The following is a 17,081-nucleotide window of genomic DNA, read 5'->3' on the forward strand; positions in this document are numbered from 1 at the left end:
AAGGAGCCTAAGGATCCCTCTGCCCATCTCCTGCAATGATGGGGATCCTTTAGGAAGGCAAGAGTAGGCAGGGCAATGAGATAATGAGAGTTTGACTAATAAATGAGTCAAAATATAAATATTCTTTTGCAACAGTGATGATTTTTACAGAAAAAGACAAAGCAAGCACATTCCTCATTGAATGAAGAAGTGTAAAACAGATTAAGGATGATCCAAATAGCTCAGTCAAGACCTGCTTCGTTTTAATCCCTGCAGAAATCTCTGGTTAGCGTTGAGATGGTGGAGCATAGGTTTCTGCTTTAACATTAGGTCTGGAGGGCTTCAATGGGAAGAATGTTTTATAATGTAAAGAACCGAAGTGAGACAAAGTTGGGGGGAACATCCATCTGGGGAGGAAACAATTTATTTTGGATGTGTAAACCTTGATACTAGAGAACCCCACAGTTGGGAACCTGTGATTCTTTATGGGAAAACAGTATACATCATGTAAGAAGCCCGTACGGTTTGTTGGTAGCTTTGAAAAGGGAAGAGCTTTTCCCCTGTAATTACAGTGTGGCTCATAACGAGGAGCACTCAGAGGTACGCAAGTCAGCATCTTTAGAAACTATTCTTTTTTTGTTTTGTGCTTAGTGAGCTCATATCTTCCTTTGGCCACAGCGTCATAAATCCAGAGTTATCCGCTGAAGTCATCTGTAACGTGTGTAGCCGGAAATCAACTTGTAAGGATGGTAAACTCTGCTTTTAATTAATTTTAAAGGAAAAAAAAAAAAAAAAAAAAAAGTGAAGTCAAATGTTATTTCCAAGCTTATGTCTGAAAGAGGGATGAGAGGAACAAACACAGTAAGGACGTTGGCTCCTTGGCTTGCACGAGCCCCATGCAGCAGGACTGTGGTTTGGTACCATCTCCAAACCTCGGACATCACCAGTTGAGCTTTGGTTTGTTTTATTCTCCCCTAACCAATTACAATTTTCAATTAGCGGAGATAATTCAGCAAGGGAAAGCCCACGCAGGCCATTTATGTAAGACTCATAAATGTGTTAGGAACACAGATGGGCTGATGTGCAAGAAATGAGTAACATCTGCCAAAGACAATTCCTCGCGGCGCTTCCCCGCTCTCCTTGCGGTCGCTCCGAGCACACCAAAGCCCTGTGCTCATCTAGGTGCTTGGAAGCCGCAGCACCGGAATACCAGACATGACATAATAACAAACTGCTGGGACAGGAGAACGTCGGGAGAGACCTGGAATTTGACAGTCTGCTGCCTTGATGGATTGACTACACCTATGTGGTTATCTCCAAGTTCAAATAATCCAAGTTTATCCCCTGGAGATCAGTGCTTGGGCACGCTCAGGATACAGTTGTGTTATGTGTTCCAACCTTGTGGACTGTCGGGCTCTGGAGGTTTTTTCTTTTCTTTTTTTTCCTTTTTTTCCTTTTTTCTTTTTTTCTTTTTTCTTTTTTTTCTTTTTTCTTTTTTCTTTTTTCTTTTTTTTCTTTTTTTCTTTTTTTTTCTTTTTTTCTTTTTTCTTTTTTCCCTTTTCCCTTTTCTTTCCCTTTTCTTTCCCTTTTCTTTCCCTTTTCTTTCCCTTTTCTTTCCCTTTTCTTTCCCTTTTCTTTCCCTTTTCTTTCCCTNTTCTTTCCCTTTTCTTTCCCTTTTCTTTCCCTTTTCTTTCCCTTTTCTTTCCCTTTTCTTTCCCTTTTCTTTCCCTTTTCTTTCCCTTTTCTTTCGTCCCTTTTGCTTTTTTCCCTTTTCTCTCCCCCCCTGCATTTTGAAAGATGGAGATGCTTTCCAGGCGCTGGTTGGTGGCTCATGCGCAGGCACGGAGGGCCTGTGCGTCGCACGGGTGTTTTGGTTTGTGCATGCAGAGCTGCAAAGTTCACATTTAACATCTGGTATCGCTAGACTCGGGTATTTTCAAATGATGTGTCATGTAGTCGGCATCCGTCCTCCAAATGAAGGCTCCTGTTATTAAGCTAGGTATTTAAGGATTTTTTTGGGCTCGGTTCATCAAGGTCATGGCTGTTATTTAGGGTTCAGCCCTGTAATCATCCTCTCGGGTATCTTCATTCACACGCTTTGCTTTGAGGAGGGTGCTTCTCACGGGAAGAGCCCCGAAGCCGGAGACAGAGCCAGGCAGACACAGCTCCAATCTTTCTATTCTAACCTGAATTCTGTGGCCAGTTCACATGATTATTTTCCTAGTAGGAGAGACTTTTAATCTTCTTGTTGTGCCCATTTACATACTGCCTGTCCTGGCAGCAGCATTGGTTCTATAAAGAGCAGCTCTCAGGGCAATGTTTTCCTTTTCTTTGCTTTTTCAAAGGTAGTTTTTCCATGGGAGAAAGGAAAAGTTGTCTTGCATCCTGCTCAGCAGGAAAGTTGCAGATGCGTTTGTTTGTGGGCTGTATTTTCCACTCCTGGACCAGTGTTTCTGGAGAGACCAAGGAGGCTCTGGTTCCACAGCGGTGCTCACGATGGTGCCACCAACTGCAATGGGTGTTTTCCTGGCCAAATTGTGATGCTGTCTTCACAAATGGCCTCCTTGCTTGGCATCCTGGCATGAGGCTGGTGTCGTGGTCCAGCTGCTGCATCCCAAGCGATGAAGGTGCATGGTAGGAAAGGTCTGCCCACTGAGCATCCTGACTGAACCAGCACCTTCGTGTGCTACTTACTTTGGCTTTATGCAACATGGAGTTGCCGAGTTTGTTTATTAGCCTGAGGAGAGATGATAATGTAAGAAATTGGAACTGGGAAACTGGAGTGGCGCTCACAAGGGAAAGATTTGGAGTCAAAAGGCTGTAAAAGCGGCCCAAATGCTTGCCCAAAACGTCAGCGTTCCTCCAAAACAATCGCTTGCTGACGTTAAAATTTCCTTCCCACCGCAGAAACTGTCTCCTCTCTTAGAGTTGGACATTAAATAAAATATCCCAAAAAACCAATTGGGTACCAAATGCTTGGAAAAAAAAAAGGGGGAAAAAAGGCAATTGCGCAGTACACATGGAACTCATTTAAATCTCAAAAATTTGAGGGACGTCAGGGGATGCTTCTTCTCCCCCTCCATAAAAGCACTTTGTTCTGGAAGAAAATCAGTGCAATGTGATGCACAGATGGGTGAGCTCCTTCCTCTGCCATGGCTGGGCCGGGCTGATGTGCCCGTGCGCGAAGGCACCAAAACGGGGCTGAAAGGCCGACTGCTCAAACCTGGCTTCAGAATAGCTGCTTTTTTCCCCTTATTTTTAATTTTCTTCCTCCTAAGGGTCAAAGAGCCCCTTGGCATGCCCCATGCCACCTTGCACAGTGCCTCTTTCCTGAGGTTCTCCATGGCCAGCTGCCGCAGGAACAGTCCCAGCCACTGAGGTGGCTGCTCCCACGTGGAGCCTGTCAGTCTGGTTTGGATTACGGGAAAAGCTTTTAGCAAATTACCGCTCCTTTCTGCTCTGTTTCCACCAAAGAATGGATACAGGCTGCCTGCCGGTCTGAGGACGGATTGCTTTTTGGGAACAGAAAAAGGATTTTTTTTATTACTGTTGTTTTTTTTTTTTCTCCTTTTGGTTTGCTAAGGTGACCTCGGCGCTTGCTGGGCTCTTGTTCTGCATCGTTCAGGTGATGCCTCTGTCGGGGAATTTATTGCGCTCAGCTTTGGACCTGTCTTGGAGCAGGATATCGAGGGAGGAGGGCTTGGGGGAAGCCTGGTTGCCCTGTATTCCAAAGCAAAACCCAGTCCCTTAGCAGGGTGGCAGCAAAAGAGGGGAGAACCGAAAATGATGATGGCTGCACTCAGAAACACTGGGGCACTGAGCTGCCCCTGGGCTCGGACATCACATCCACGGTGGTGGAACAGGCAGCGTCTGGGGCTCATGGTCCTTCCACAACAGGGGCTGTGTCATGAGGAGCTTGGCGTGATGAGAACACCACTCACCTTTCCTAAAGCAGCATCTCTGGCCGCGCTTGTAGAGCTGGAGGTGTTGCAGAACGAGAGATGTTGCTGAGGGTGGTGACTTCTGCTACCTGCTCCTGCTGTGACAGGTAACACCAGAAAGGTCTACAATGAGGTTAATGCAGCTCAGTGCTTGGACTGTAAATCCCTTTGTCTCACTGGAAGCCTCTGTGCAGGAGGAGGGGGTCGTGTCCATGGTGCTGCGGTGGAGGATGCTGGTTCCTCTGCCCGGATCTGGTTGGTTGTGGTGGGGCTGCTGCTGGTTGTTACGTGGTGACTTCAATAGCATCACAAGTGTCTCGGGTCTGGATGCACCAACCAAATAACAAAGGCCTCTTCTGCCAGCACAGCAGAGGGGAGGACTTGTCCACAACCTTTTCCAGAGCTTTCTCCTAAAAAGCATAAGGGAGAAGTGCTCCCCTGCAGCTGTGTCCCACCAGCAGTGATTTCCAGCAGGGTCGATAGCCAGGGCTGTTGCCAACATGGGCTACACTGTGAGCCCCATTATTTAGGGTGACCCAGGACCCTTTGCAGTGAGGCTGATGCCTTGTTGTGCTCTTCTGTTCTGACACTTTCCTTCTTTCCAAATTTAAGGTTTGTCTGCTTCTCTTCTAAACCACAGAGACAGGGATTGAAGTAAGGCCTTTGAATTTCCTAAAATTTGACCACAGGGTTCCTTCCGAGCCCACCACTAATTTCTAGTGGAGCAGGCAACATTAAAAATAACCATGAGAGGAGATTTCCCAACTCAGAAGGATTGTCCTCTTAATAATCTCCGGCTTTGTTTTCACTAGATATTTTCCCCCCTTGCAATTCCTGCGGTGTTGCTAGAGCAAGGCCGTCCCTGCCAGCGCTAGGGATGGCACCAGTGGGGAAGGGCTGGGGGCCAGGGCCCCAGGCCAGTGTCCGGGTGTGCTCTGAGAGACGTGGAGGAGAAGTATTTATTGGAAAAGCTTCTGCATGACATTCTGAGCTTAAAAACCCTGTGTCCTGAGCTACAATATAAATAATCTCATCACAGGCACTGGTGGCAGGGATGCAGTGGGTGCTCGCTCGTTGCTGCAGCAGGAAGGCTGCATCTTCGTGCTGTTTGTGGGGTGGTAAAACCAAGGAGAGCGATCGCGCCTCGTGTTCACCTCTGCTCCATGTCACCAGCTCTCCCGGCTCATCCATCTCCTCGCTGCTCCCAGGGCCTGAAACCTGAGGGCTTCAAGCAGATGTGGCGGATATATTTTCTTTATCAAGCTGACAGAGAAACATTTCCTCTTTTCCCTTCAAATGCGGATGATGTCCCACAGAGCTGTGCTGGCCTGGTGCCAAGCACAGGCACTAGTTACTTGTGGATGCTCAGAAAATGAGGTTTTACTTGATTATCAGCTAGAAGTGGCCGTTAATATCTGACAAATATATGTTGGTTCACTGCTGGGGGTAGGGGTGCCGTCTTCCTGGGACCACCTGGGGTTGCACATTGAGCGGTTTTGTCCGTTTTGTTTTGCTTTGCAATGATGGTTTTGTTCAGAACCAAGTTTGGCAGAATTTGGCCAGGTTCTCAAAGCATTAGGTTTGCTCTTTACAAAATAGTTCATCCTCTCTTAATTTAGTGAATGGTTAGCTCTGTACAGAGCCATCACTGCATACACGTGATTCAGACCAAACAGCTTGGCCAAGAAGGTGAGAGAAATGTGTCCTGGGCAAAAATATCATCATGAAGCTGCTGTGATGCTTGGCCTTGTGCAGACCCAAGAGCAGGGCATCAGACAGATGATGTGTTGCCCTCCTAAGCGTTTTTGTCCTCAAAATGTAGACTTGTACAGAGAGCTTTTTGTGACTGGGTGAGTAGGAGTTTACTTGTTGTTTTTCTGCTCCTTAGTTATCAACTAAGCTAGAGATTGCTCCATCTTTGATTGACGTGACATGGGCCAGAATTCAAATGAGTCGATAACGATCTCAACACACGGATGCTTTGGAGAATTGCAGGCTGTGAATTAAGTAAGCCCAGGTTTCCAGTGCTGCCTCCTAATTTACACGTGCTGCGTTTTCTGGCCGCTCTCCGAGGCGTCATCCCAGCGCGGGGAGGTGCTTGGCTGGGCAGGTAGCACCGAGTCCATTAAATCTCCATCCTCCGGGAGCAACACAGCAGTTAAAGGCTGGAGTTACAGTCATGCCCATTGAACTGTAGTGGCTTCCTGTACGGCTCCTTTCAAAGCCTGATGAATGTTGTTTCTCTTGAGCGTTTAATGGTTTCCCTCAAACCAAGCTCCCTTTGAATAGGCCATTGTTTTCACTTCTGGATGGCCCTTTGTGGACAGATACAAGAATAGCTGAGAGCTGATGAATTGCTATTGTAAAATTTTATTTAGGCCCTGGGACTTCTGCTTCTTTGAGGACTTGGATGGGTTCTAGGTTCCTTGTTTCCCTAGGTGCCACCTTTTCCTTCTGGGGATCCCCAGTAACTGTGGCAGATCCATCAGCTCAAGCAATTGTAGTTTGATGGAATAAAACCTCCTTGGAGATGGCACCTATCTCAAGTACATTTGTATAAATTCTGTGACATGGTTTTAAAATTAAAAAAAAAAACAAACAAGTTTTGTATGGAAAAATAGTATATATTGTGTAAGCAGACTGTACAAATCAGGTCTGGCAGCTTTACACACAAGATTTCCAAAGAAACCCATGTTTATTTTCTGGTAAATACCCCTTTCATATAGTTTCTGGCTCCTTATAACATAAGTGTCAATGCACAGCACCTGCCCCAGGCTGGGTTTAGCTATTTTCCTAGTGGACTGGGGATATCCTGGAGCTTTGTATTCCAAGTGTGGCCAGCGCAGCAGCTGCAGGCTGGTTTATTGATGCTGGGCGGCTGGGGCTGAGCGCTATTTTACACGTGGCCGTTAGGCTTCCTCTCTACAAATCTCCCTTTTTCTCTTTGTTTGCTCAGTCATCTCGTGCTTCAAGCTGAAGTAAAACACACCCAGCCTCATAAGTGTTGAGGAAAGGCAGGAAACGTTGACGCGTTGCTGTTGGTGTAAGCAGTGGTCTGAACCGGGCGCGTTTCAGTGGTTCCCGCAGGTTCATGGCGCTGTAACATGCAGTGAGATTCCCGCCTCGCAGGCGTGTGTCGAGGGCTCCCAGAAGCTGGATGTGAAGCACACGGCTGGGTGCAAGATGTCAGTGGGGACATGGGCTGGGGGTACCGTTTTGCACATGTAGCCCTTCAGTTTGCAGAAGAAGACAATAAAAGCAACCCCAGCTTTGTGTTTGAGATGGTGACGTGGCTAAGAACCGTGTGTCAAAAGGGACACAAGCTCTTCCCGTCTCCTGTTGGGCATGGCCCTATGGCTCGGGCTGAGGTTTAGCTGTATCCTAGTGGATGAGCTTCTCCTTATCCACCCAACGTGTGCACATGGACTGGCTCTTGAAATCTGGGCAGTGCATGCAGGTGTCCAAGCGCTTGGCTCACCTGCAGCTCCTGTGCCACATCTCTTCAGGAAATGTTGGACAACGGCTTGATGCTCTTCCAGCACTGAGCTCCAAGGTGACCATTGATGAGATTTTCCATATATATATCCTGTGGCAACCCTAGGAGAAGGGAGACTTGGGGGAGAATTAGCGACACTAGGCGTTGGATCCCTCAAATACCTGTGCTTTTCCCCTTTGCACCTGCCTCACCCAGGACAGATTTTAGCAAGTCCCTTTGAGGAGACAGTTCGGGGTCCCAGGTTGCCTGCAAAGGACTTCAGGGCGCTGTTCGCTTTAACCCCCGGGCATGTTTTGCTGCTTTTAAAGCCACGAAGCCAACGTGGGCGTCCCGGCGGCGTGCCGTCCTTGCCGCTCCGCCTGTCGCTGCTCTTCCCGCTGCTCTGCTGCGCGCTTGACGCCGCTCGCTCCCAACCGCATGGACCGGGCTTAGGCGGATGACCCGCGTAGCCAAAGGCGGTGCTGTCTGCAAGTAGAGCCGCTTCCAGAGCATGGCTGCTGCTGCTATGTTCATAAAGTGATTTATTTGTTGGTGTGCTTTTAATAATGCTGCCTTTTTCTTCCGTTTTTAGGGCCCTCTCGGGTTGGATGGCAAGCCGGTAAGTAGCACTGAGTGCTGAGCGTATTGTGTCTTTATTCCCGCTGCTCCACGGTAGCTGGGCTGAGGCTCAAATTGTTTCTGAATTGCTTCTCTCTATATAACTGTTTATGAGGCCAAATTATGCTTAGAAAAAAGATGCTCTGGGGTCTGTAGCGCATGTGCAGTTGAACTGTGAGCTGGGGTTGGATGGCATCTCAGCACGTCCCCTTTGGGCCATGGGGATGGTCCCATCGGAGGAGATATAGTATCTGGAGAATCTGAAAGCTCGAGACGTTCTTGCCCAAGGAGCAGTGACAGAGGCTGCTGGTAGGACGGATAGAGCAGTCTGTGTCACATACTCCTCTTGCAACTGTTAGCTCTGAGTCCTCATCCCAGCTGGAGCACCTGATACACAGCAGGATTTGGGCTTGGCTAACGGAGCCTTCGCAAGCTGGATGCAGACCAGGTTTTGGAAATGAGCTCCAAAAGTGGCTTGGAAGAAGCAAAGCCAGGAGTGTTGGTTGCACAAAGCTGTGGTTTAAAAAACCTGTTTTGAGGGGAGTTAGGCTGCAGAGGAGCACAGGCAGCAATTGCTTGGGTGAGAGGGTCTTTCAGCTCAGGTGCAAAGTTCTCATTTTTCATGTCGTGCTTTGGGGAGCGTCGTGAACCTCATTTTACAAACTGTTATCTTCATTTCTTTTTTGCTTGCAAGCCTTTGGGATAATCAGGTACTCCACTGTTTTCCTACTGCCTTTTTGCCTTTATGCTTTCTGAATTTACGCTGAGCAGCAGTTGCCAGCTGCGAGTCCTTCGTCCAAGACTGTTGCTGAGTGAGGTTGTGCATCCGTATTTTGTGCTCAAGTCCCATTTTAGCCCATGTTCACCAGAGGGCACCATTTGAAATCTTTTCAAGCTCCGGTTCCTAACGCAAGATTTTCAAAGCAGGCAGAAATGATTTAGGTTTTGCAAAGGAAGAGTTAGCCCAGGTATTTATGTCTAGCCAAAAGGGAATGTCTTAATGTAGCATTTTTTATTGTTGCCATGAGAAATAAGGTAGCCTTTCCTCACTGGTTGGCAACAATACGGGCAACCCTGTGAATCTAGAGGTGCACGTTTAACTTGCCCAAAGTTGAAGCAGGGCCACAGCATCCTTAGGAGGATGCAGAATAGGTGCCCTGCTGCCATCCTGCTTTGGACTCGCTGTTTTGTCGCGCTTGCCTTAAAGCAAAAACCAGCAGAGGTTTCCCGAGTGAGCCAGTGCCTATGTGTTTTTCATTCCTTTCTTAAGGAGTTTTCCAGGCATTGAAGGAAGCTCAGGACGTGTTTGCTCACGTTTTCCCTGAAAGTCTGTGGCGTTGAGCGATGTCTAACACTAGGTGCAATGTTGCTGGGTCCCGCATGGTCTCACAGGACTGCTTCCAGCCAAATCCTTGGCAGGAGGGATGCGCACAAGGATGTGGGAGCTTGCCACCCTCTCCGTCCATTCCCACATGGGTCTCGCTTCAACCAGCACCGGGAATGGGGCTGAGCCAAGAACCAGGATTTTTCCCCATTTTCAGGGGGCACATGGAGGTGCCGCAGCCTCTTGCTGCCTTCCCGAAAGCTGTCAAGGAGGGAACATGACTTATGTCTTCAGCAGAGAGGCCAAAGCAAGCAGCCCGGCCTCCCCGCTTATTCCTAACAGATGTGTAATTGTTGTAATGATATGCTGAGCATGTGTTTTTCTAGAAGTGATTTAGTACTTTAGGAGATGGCTCTCATCTCTTGGGAGTCACGTGCAGCTGAGCCGCCGGCTCGCACTGCCTCCTCGCATCTCAGTAGGGTTGGGATGGGACCTGGTGGGTGCTTTGGGGTGACACCACTCGTGGGAAATAACAGTGTGTGTGACCCTGGTGTGTGAGTGGGGGACTGCAGCCTCTCGGGCTTTGCTGTTGCAGAAGAGACCTTTGATTCTGTTGGGTTTTAATCATAATCCATCTTATGTATTTACAGGGGCCTCCAGGACCGAAAGGGGAGAAGGTAAAGACTGGCCTAGCCTGCATCTCTTTGGGAAGCAGAAGTTTGTCCTCCTTGGTCTTGTAGTGCTAACTATCCCAACATGCTGTTATCCTTGGATTTGGGGAGATGCAGAAGCAAGAAAGTGGATTCTCCAGTGGCTTGTTGAAAGAGCCCTGGGAAGTGGGAGGGAAAGAGCCCTGGGAAGAGGGCAGAAAGAATTTGGAGAAATGTTGGAGGAGCAAGCGTGGCCTTCAAGCTCCTGCAAGCCACGGGGTTCATGGTGGCCCCGTGGGGGTTTGGGTGGTACCACACAGTTCTTGCCTTTTCCTCCAAGAGCAGGAGAGCTGAATGGCTGTGCGCTCCATCGCTGCCTATGCATGACATCCTCCCCGAAATTCGAGAAGCCAGAGAAGGTCACGCCTGTACCAAAAATGATGTTAATCCTTGCATGCATAGGGCATAAGCAGTGCTAGGGGAGCCTTGGAGTTGCAAACAATCTGCTCTTTCTGATTTATTATCTGTTTCATCGCCTGCCAGGGCAGAATCATCCCCATTGTATTGTCCCAAGTCCTTCTCCTTTTGAATACGTTAAGCAATAGGACTCTTGCCACTTCCCCTGAGTGCAGTCCCTGAGTCCAGCTGACCTCGCGCGGGCCTTGGTGTTTGAAATCCGAACTCTCACAGCTGACCCTTGCTGTTTTGCATGACGCGCAGGGTGAAGCAGGGGACATCGGCCCAAGGGTAAGTACTGACAAGACGTGTTACTTTATTCCAAACTCTGGTTGGGCTTGGTCATCGCAGAAAACAAGGCTTTGTGCAGCTTTGTCATGCAAGCTGCAGAGCGACCGCAGCTCTGAGGACGTTTTGTTTTGCTTTGAAGCTCTGTCTGTTGGTGTTCTCCCTAACTGTGAATATGGGGGGGAAAGAAGTTCAAGATTTCCAGGCACTTAGTGAAGGGCTTTGCTTTTCCTGTTCCTGATTCTCCCTCCCAAGCAGCAAAGACAAGACAGTCTCCGAGCTTGCCTGGTAGCCACGATCCTAGCCAGCATTTCAGCAGGAACACATGGCACTAAGACCCCAAGGCAAGGCCTGACACGCCACAGTGCCCGATGGAAACCTTGTTCTCTCTGTTACTCTCATGGGAGTGGGGCCACCAGAGGAGCTCAAACTCATCTTGGAGTCCCCTTGGGCTTCCTTAGAGCCAGATAGGGGCATTAAAGTGCTCCATTGCTTAATGCTAGCCTGAGTGCTTGCATGGCTGATGAAGCCACATGTGAAAGGTGGAGGAAGGCCTCCCAGCCATCACCATCGTTGCGACAAAAGCCACTCAGGGTCTGGCTCCAAAGGCAGGAGAAGATGAGGGCCATCTTGTCCACCCAACTAGAATGGGACATGGTCTGGTGGGAGGTTTTCTGGTGGAACGTGACTTGTGACGTTGGCCTGGATGACTTTCTCTGCCCTGGGTCATCAGGACACCGTGTTTCCTGCTATGTTACCATTTAGTACCACCACACAGATGTTTATTGCAAAGACACAGCCTGGTATTTACAGTTTGTAGGCGGGGAAGGTGACTGTTTTACGGAGTGCTTTATCACTTCCCACCAGCTCCTACTGAGGGAAGGTGAAATGTAGGCTGTGCTCCGCAGGTGAACATAGCGGGCGCTTGGCGGGTGAGGAAACTGCTCTCGGAGTCGGTCATCGCCCTCGGAGTTGAACATGAGCATCCCATGGCTAAAGGTTCAAAACTGTGACAGGTCTAGCCACCTTGCAGAAGTGTGTTGGATTTGGAAGAGTGGTTGCTGTGGGGCCAGTAGGGTGGTTCTGGTGGTTCTGTTTGGTAACGGTGCACGTGCAGCTTGGAGAGCCCTATGGTGGTGCAAGACACAAGCCCAAGGAAGGGGCAGAGCTGGGCTCGCCAGCCAGAGCTCATGCTGGTGGGAAACGCTGAGCCCCGTGCAGTGCCAGATGGCACGAATTGCTGGTTAGATGCTGGTCTGCAATTAAAAAGCTTTGAAATGATTCAGTGCTCTGCATGCCGAGGAGCTCCCCGGGCACTGCTGGGGCTTGAGGCACCCAACGCTGGCAGCACGGGCTCCAGAGCCAGAGGTGGGATTTGGAAACGTGGCTGGGGTCTCACTGGTTAATGTTGGGCAGCAATGCTCTGTGGTCCTTTTCCTTTTGTTCCCTTAGAGACTTCTCAAAATCACTTCTCAAAATCGGTGTCATCTTCTGAAACAGCTCCCAACTGCCCTGGGTGCCTTTAGAGACGTTACCCTCCTCTTCTCAAAGCCAATAGCTTTTCAGATAGATTTATCCTCTGCTTGGCATCAGCCTCCAGTCTCAACTTCGCTTAACTGCCCACCCACATATTCTGAGCAGGCTTTAAGCGCGACTCAGCTGCACCCGGATGTGATTTATTTTACTCTTGGCCCCGGTTCTGGCCGGGGATCTGGGTGGCTTTGGGAAGGCAGCAGCCTGGGGGCCCGCGCATGGCCCGACCGAGCTGGGGACTTGTTCACTGCGCAAGGAGACCCCCTTCCAGCTCGGGAGCCCCATGGATCGGCCTGGACAGCGCAGGAGGGTGGGCTTGGTCTGGGCTCCAGCTGCAGGTGCTGGCTTCTAAGGTAACCCTTCTCCAGGCTCTTCATTTACTGTTAAGAATATATGCTTTGTGTTTCAACTGATATGCATTTGTCTAGCTTTTGCTTTTACATTTAGGGTTTTCTTATGATTCATTCTCTAAGAGGAAGAAAATTGCTCACAAACGATTTGGCAGGAAAGAGGGAAGAAAGCTGTGGCTAGGGCTAGCGACCTGTGTCCAACTTAGGCACATGCTTCTGCAGCCCCTCATGGATATAGTTTGGATATGAAACTTCCTGATACTATCTGGCCTAGATTATTTTTTGTTTCTTTACCAAATCTGTCTTCTTTCTGGAGTTTCTTTGGCGGCTTTGTTTAGCTGATTTTGAAAACTGTGTCACAGCCCGTCGGCTTATCAGCAGAAAGATAAATAAGCGTGAGTGTTCTCTGCCAGGGTGGTAGAGAAGGGATAGAGTGTGTCAAGGAGCACAAATACATTATCACTGGGAAGGATGGATTGGTAGGGACTAATCTGTGGGGTTTTGGAGGGCTTTGCGAGGAAAGCGAGGTCAAGATGATGAAGAAACAGATTTTGTTCCCTGGTAGCCTGTGGCGGCTGCTGAATGGTCCCCATAGCCTGAGGAGCTCTTGGCTGAGCTCTCCGAAGCCTGGGAATTGGCAGCAGGAGGCTGAACACCAGGAGATGGGACAGGCGGAGCTCCGGCACCAAGGAGGCAGGAGAGAGCAGAAGCAGACTGAGACCACCGTGTCTTGCTACCTGTGCTTGCCTTTCTGCTTGAGAACCAAGCATATCATTACACCTCTAAAAGCCACTTGTTTTTTCCCTGCCAGAGCTGAGCTGGCTCTTGGGTGACCTCCCTGGCTGGTGTGATCTTGTTCTCACTGACGAATGTGCCCACAAATGGTGGGACCGATGACTTCTTGCACATCTGGGCTGGATTCCTTCTCACAAAGGGAAATGACACTTCAGCCTGTGCTTCTCCTTGCTCAGAGAGCCTGTGCATGACGTCCTTCAGGAAAGGAGAAGGAGACAGCAGGGTGTGAGCTCCTGGAGGAGGTCAGGCTGAGGGAGAGCCAGGAAGAGCCGTGGGCTTTGCCCAAAATTACCTGGGTGCTTCCCAGCGGTGAGGGCGGCTGGCTAAGAATGGCTGGAGCGACGGCCGCCTGGTTCAGGGTTTAGCTGATCCGAGCTTGACTTGGTGTCCGAACATACCATAAAAACCTGTTGTCCCCGAAGTGTTTGGTGCTTTCCTGCTCGGTTGCGAGCACCGTTGAAGAAGTCTGCAGCAGGCACTGTGCTCCGCGAGGCTCTTGGGGTGGGTGCTGGCCTGGGGCAGGTGCTGGCAGCTGCCTGGCTAACCTGGCACGCCGATGGGCTCCCGGCGCTGCGATTCCACAGCTTCTTCCTTCCTGCAGACAGATAAGTGCTTGCCAAGCTGGGATTGCACATAACTGCGCTGCACTTAGCAGCGTTCGCTGCGAAAGCCAGCGTAAAACCATGTGGATGCTCTTTTATTTGTTTATTTTTGACAGTGTTAAAATAGCTGAATCAAGTAGTCTAAAGCTGGAAAGTGCCAGCATGCAAGGATTCTTTGCTATGAGAGGGATTTTTTCCCCCCGCCAGGGAACTCGGTAATTATAGGAGCAATCTTCAGAAGGGAAGAGCACTTTGCCCAAGAGGTGAAGCTGCTTCTTGGATGTCTCAGGTTATGAGCTTAGAAAATGAGGAGCAGCTGGGCTGCATCCAGAGCCATCCTGGCCTCTTTCCTCCTTACATGTGTGGGGATGGGACCCTTGGGGCTACAGGGGTGCATTCGTGGGAGGCAGCTGGGTGCTGTGGGATCCTCTACTTGAAGTGTATATAGTGTTGCACTTTGAATTTATAAATAATAGGGAGGGAGGCAAAGCTGGTCAAGATGAGGATGCTGCTTTCTGTGACCTTAGCCGTAAGTTACCTTACCTGTTGGCTGTATAAAAGCAGTACCAGGCAGATAAAAAAAAATATGAATAGTTTCTAGCTAGCCCCATTCCCCGTGACCAGATGCCCATGGGAGAGAGCGCATTGGGAGCAGGAACGTGGTTCTGTCGCGTTCCTGCACCGGAGATGGTGCTTTGTGTTTAGTAGCCCCTAAGGACTCTTTGTCTTTCATGGGCCCAGCTGTAGGGGCTTGTTTAAAGCAAGCTGGGAGACAGCTGGTGTGATGGGACATGGGGTGTTTGGTCTCGAATGAAATGTAAGGGGTCATTCCGTGTTCCGACAGACACCGCCGGCTCCCATCCGGGTCCGGGAGACCTTTACTGCATGGGGTTGAGTCGGTGGTGTTCGGAGAACGAAGGATCCTCCTGCTTTGCTGCAGATAGATGAAGTAGAAAGGCTAGAAGACAATAGCAATGACTGATGACATGGCCTGAATACATTGTTTTTGCATTGTATAAATCTGAGAGATTTATCAGTATTTTGTGGACTGGGGAGCACATCAGTATTCATTTTAGCCTTGGAAAAAAAATATAATATTTAGTCTCTGGAGAAATGCTGGGGTCTCTCCCGTGGGTTGTGCTGGAATAATGCTCTTTATTCTGCAGAAAGGCCCTGCAGTGGGGGAAGCTTCTATCCCCCAGCAGCGCTGAATGCACTATTGTGCGCTAAGCTAATGAAGAGAGATTTGCTTTCCTTGCCTGTGCGCTGCTTACGAAGCCTCCTCTGAATCCAGAAGGTTAAAATGACCTTTTTTTTTAAATCTAGATTATTTCCTACTCTTACACCAATTAATTATTGGAGATAAATTGTTAGGTGTTGTCTATAGCCTGTAGAACCCACTGTCTGGCTGCACTTTCATCATAAATCCTCCTTCTCTCCTGTCCTGCCTCCTGTTTCCCTGGCTAGATGGTTTTCCCCCGCCTCAACCATGGATTTCTGGCTAATGATCAGCTTGTCTTTAGCCGACGGGTCCTCAAGGTAGACGTGTCCAGTCTGCTGCTGCTGGTTTGCTGTGGAGTTGGCTTAATGTCTGGGTTTTTTGGACTGCTCGCATGCTGTTGCTGTTTTCAATTGGAGCTACCACGAGCTGCATTAATAAGGTGCTTGTTTTGGGGTACACTTGGGCAAAACTTTGGGACTTTGGGGGAGTTTTGTCAAAGTAAGAAGAGCTAAAGTCACTTTCTTAAGCAACTGAATCCTCTCAGGGAAATGGAAATAAAGAAGCCAAATCCTATAGATGTTCCCAGGACAGTATGAAGAGTGCTGATACTGTTAAATTAAATGCATTAAAAATGTGATTGTCTAAATCCTCAGTCCTTGAAATGTAGCTCTTGTAATTAGGCAAAATTCCATGGGAGCCCCTTGGCATAATTGGATGCAGCGCTCAGGATTCGCAAAAGCATCTTTACCGGTGATGTAAGTGATTTAGGAGCACGGCCCCTGCTGAAGGGCGGCGAGGTTTGTGCTGTTAAGTCATGTAAGGACTTCTGAAAATCCCCGACTCGTCCTTTCTTTGAGGGCGGCCCACGTAGGAGCTGCTGCCTCGCCGCCCTCCCGGCCAGACGTGGCCGGCAGCGTCACGAGCCGCCCTTTCCGGAGGGTTTGGGTTGTGACCCCCATGTCGGATGCTCCGGGCGGCACCGCGGCGGAGCCTGGAAGCGGCAGGGAAGGCGGCGCGGAGCCGGGAGCGACGTGGCCGCTTGCGCCCTCGGCTGCGTGCCGCTGAGCGCTGCTCTTTGGGGCTGTTTTTGGTGTGGTTTGCTGCGAGTGTGTGCATGCCCCAGTCAGCATGCTCTTGGGTGCCCGTGATTTTTGGGTGCTACTAATTCAGGGGTTGCAGCACAGAGCTCAAAGGGAAGAGATAACCTCTTCAGGTGGCGTTGACCCAACCCTAGTTGAAGAACAAGGGTTCTTCAACTTGGGCTTGGACCAGCCGCCTTGGGCTGCAGCTTCGTCTCACAGTGTCTGTGTGAACTTCTTGCAGGGCGACCAAGGTCGAGATGGAGCCACTGGCCCCCCTGGCCCACCGGGACCCCCCGGTGCCCGGGGGCCTCCTGGTGATAGAGGCAGAGATGGCCCAAGAGGACCTCAAGGCCCCCTTGTAAGGACCGTCGATGTGGAATATTGGTGTTTGCGGTTCTTGCCCCACCAGCTGCTCTCTGGTCTGCATTGCAGCTTCCCCAGAGCCAGAGCTGCACTGTGGATTTGTGCCTGTGGGTTGCGGTTTGCAGCAGAGTCCAGAGGGTTCCTTGTCAGTGATGGGTGGCCTTCAGACCTGCTGCAGATCTCCAGATCACTAGCAATTTATTGGTCACATAATTATGCAGAAATGTGGTGCTCTTGACCATCTGTAGGGATCTCTGATACCTACAGATTTTGAGCATTTTGAACATTTTCGAGACCATGCAATATTAGCTCCAATATTGTCCTTTTCTGTTTTTGCAGGGTTTTAAAGGAGAGCCAGGAGAGGATGGTCCCGTGGTTAGTATTGCCCAAAAGTGTCCATGTT

General features: G+C 49.6%; 1 protein-coding gene across 1 annotated transcript in view; it reads left to right on the forward strand.

The window, feature by feature from the left end:
• Positions 1-17,081, forward strand: part of COL23A1 (collagen type XXIII alpha 1 chain) — a 142,955-nt gene that overhangs the window by 114,625 nt on the left and 11,249 nt on the right. The window contains exons 6-11 of the mRNA XM_026047547.1: positions 7,988-8,014; positions 9,988-10,014; positions 10,708-10,734; positions 15,479-15,550; positions 16,557-16,673; positions 17,018-17,053. Coding sequence (XP_025903332.1) covers positions 7,988-8,014; positions 9,988-10,014; positions 10,708-10,734; positions 15,479-15,550; positions 16,557-16,673; positions 17,018-17,053 — 306 coding nt within the window. The remainder of the gene's footprint in view (positions 1-7,987; positions 8,015-9,987; positions 10,015-10,707; positions 10,735-15,478; positions 15,551-16,556; positions 16,674-17,017; positions 17,054-17,081) is intronic.

The sequence above is a fragment of the Nothoprocta perdicaria genome, unplaced genomic scaffold, assembly GCF_003342845.1.
Source record: "Nothoprocta perdicaria isolate Ctin4 unplaced genomic scaffold, notPer1 scaffold_5, whole genome shotgun sequence".
Taxonomy (NCBI): Eukaryota; Metazoa; Chordata; class Aves; order Tinamiformes; family Tinamidae; genus Nothoprocta; species Nothoprocta perdicaria.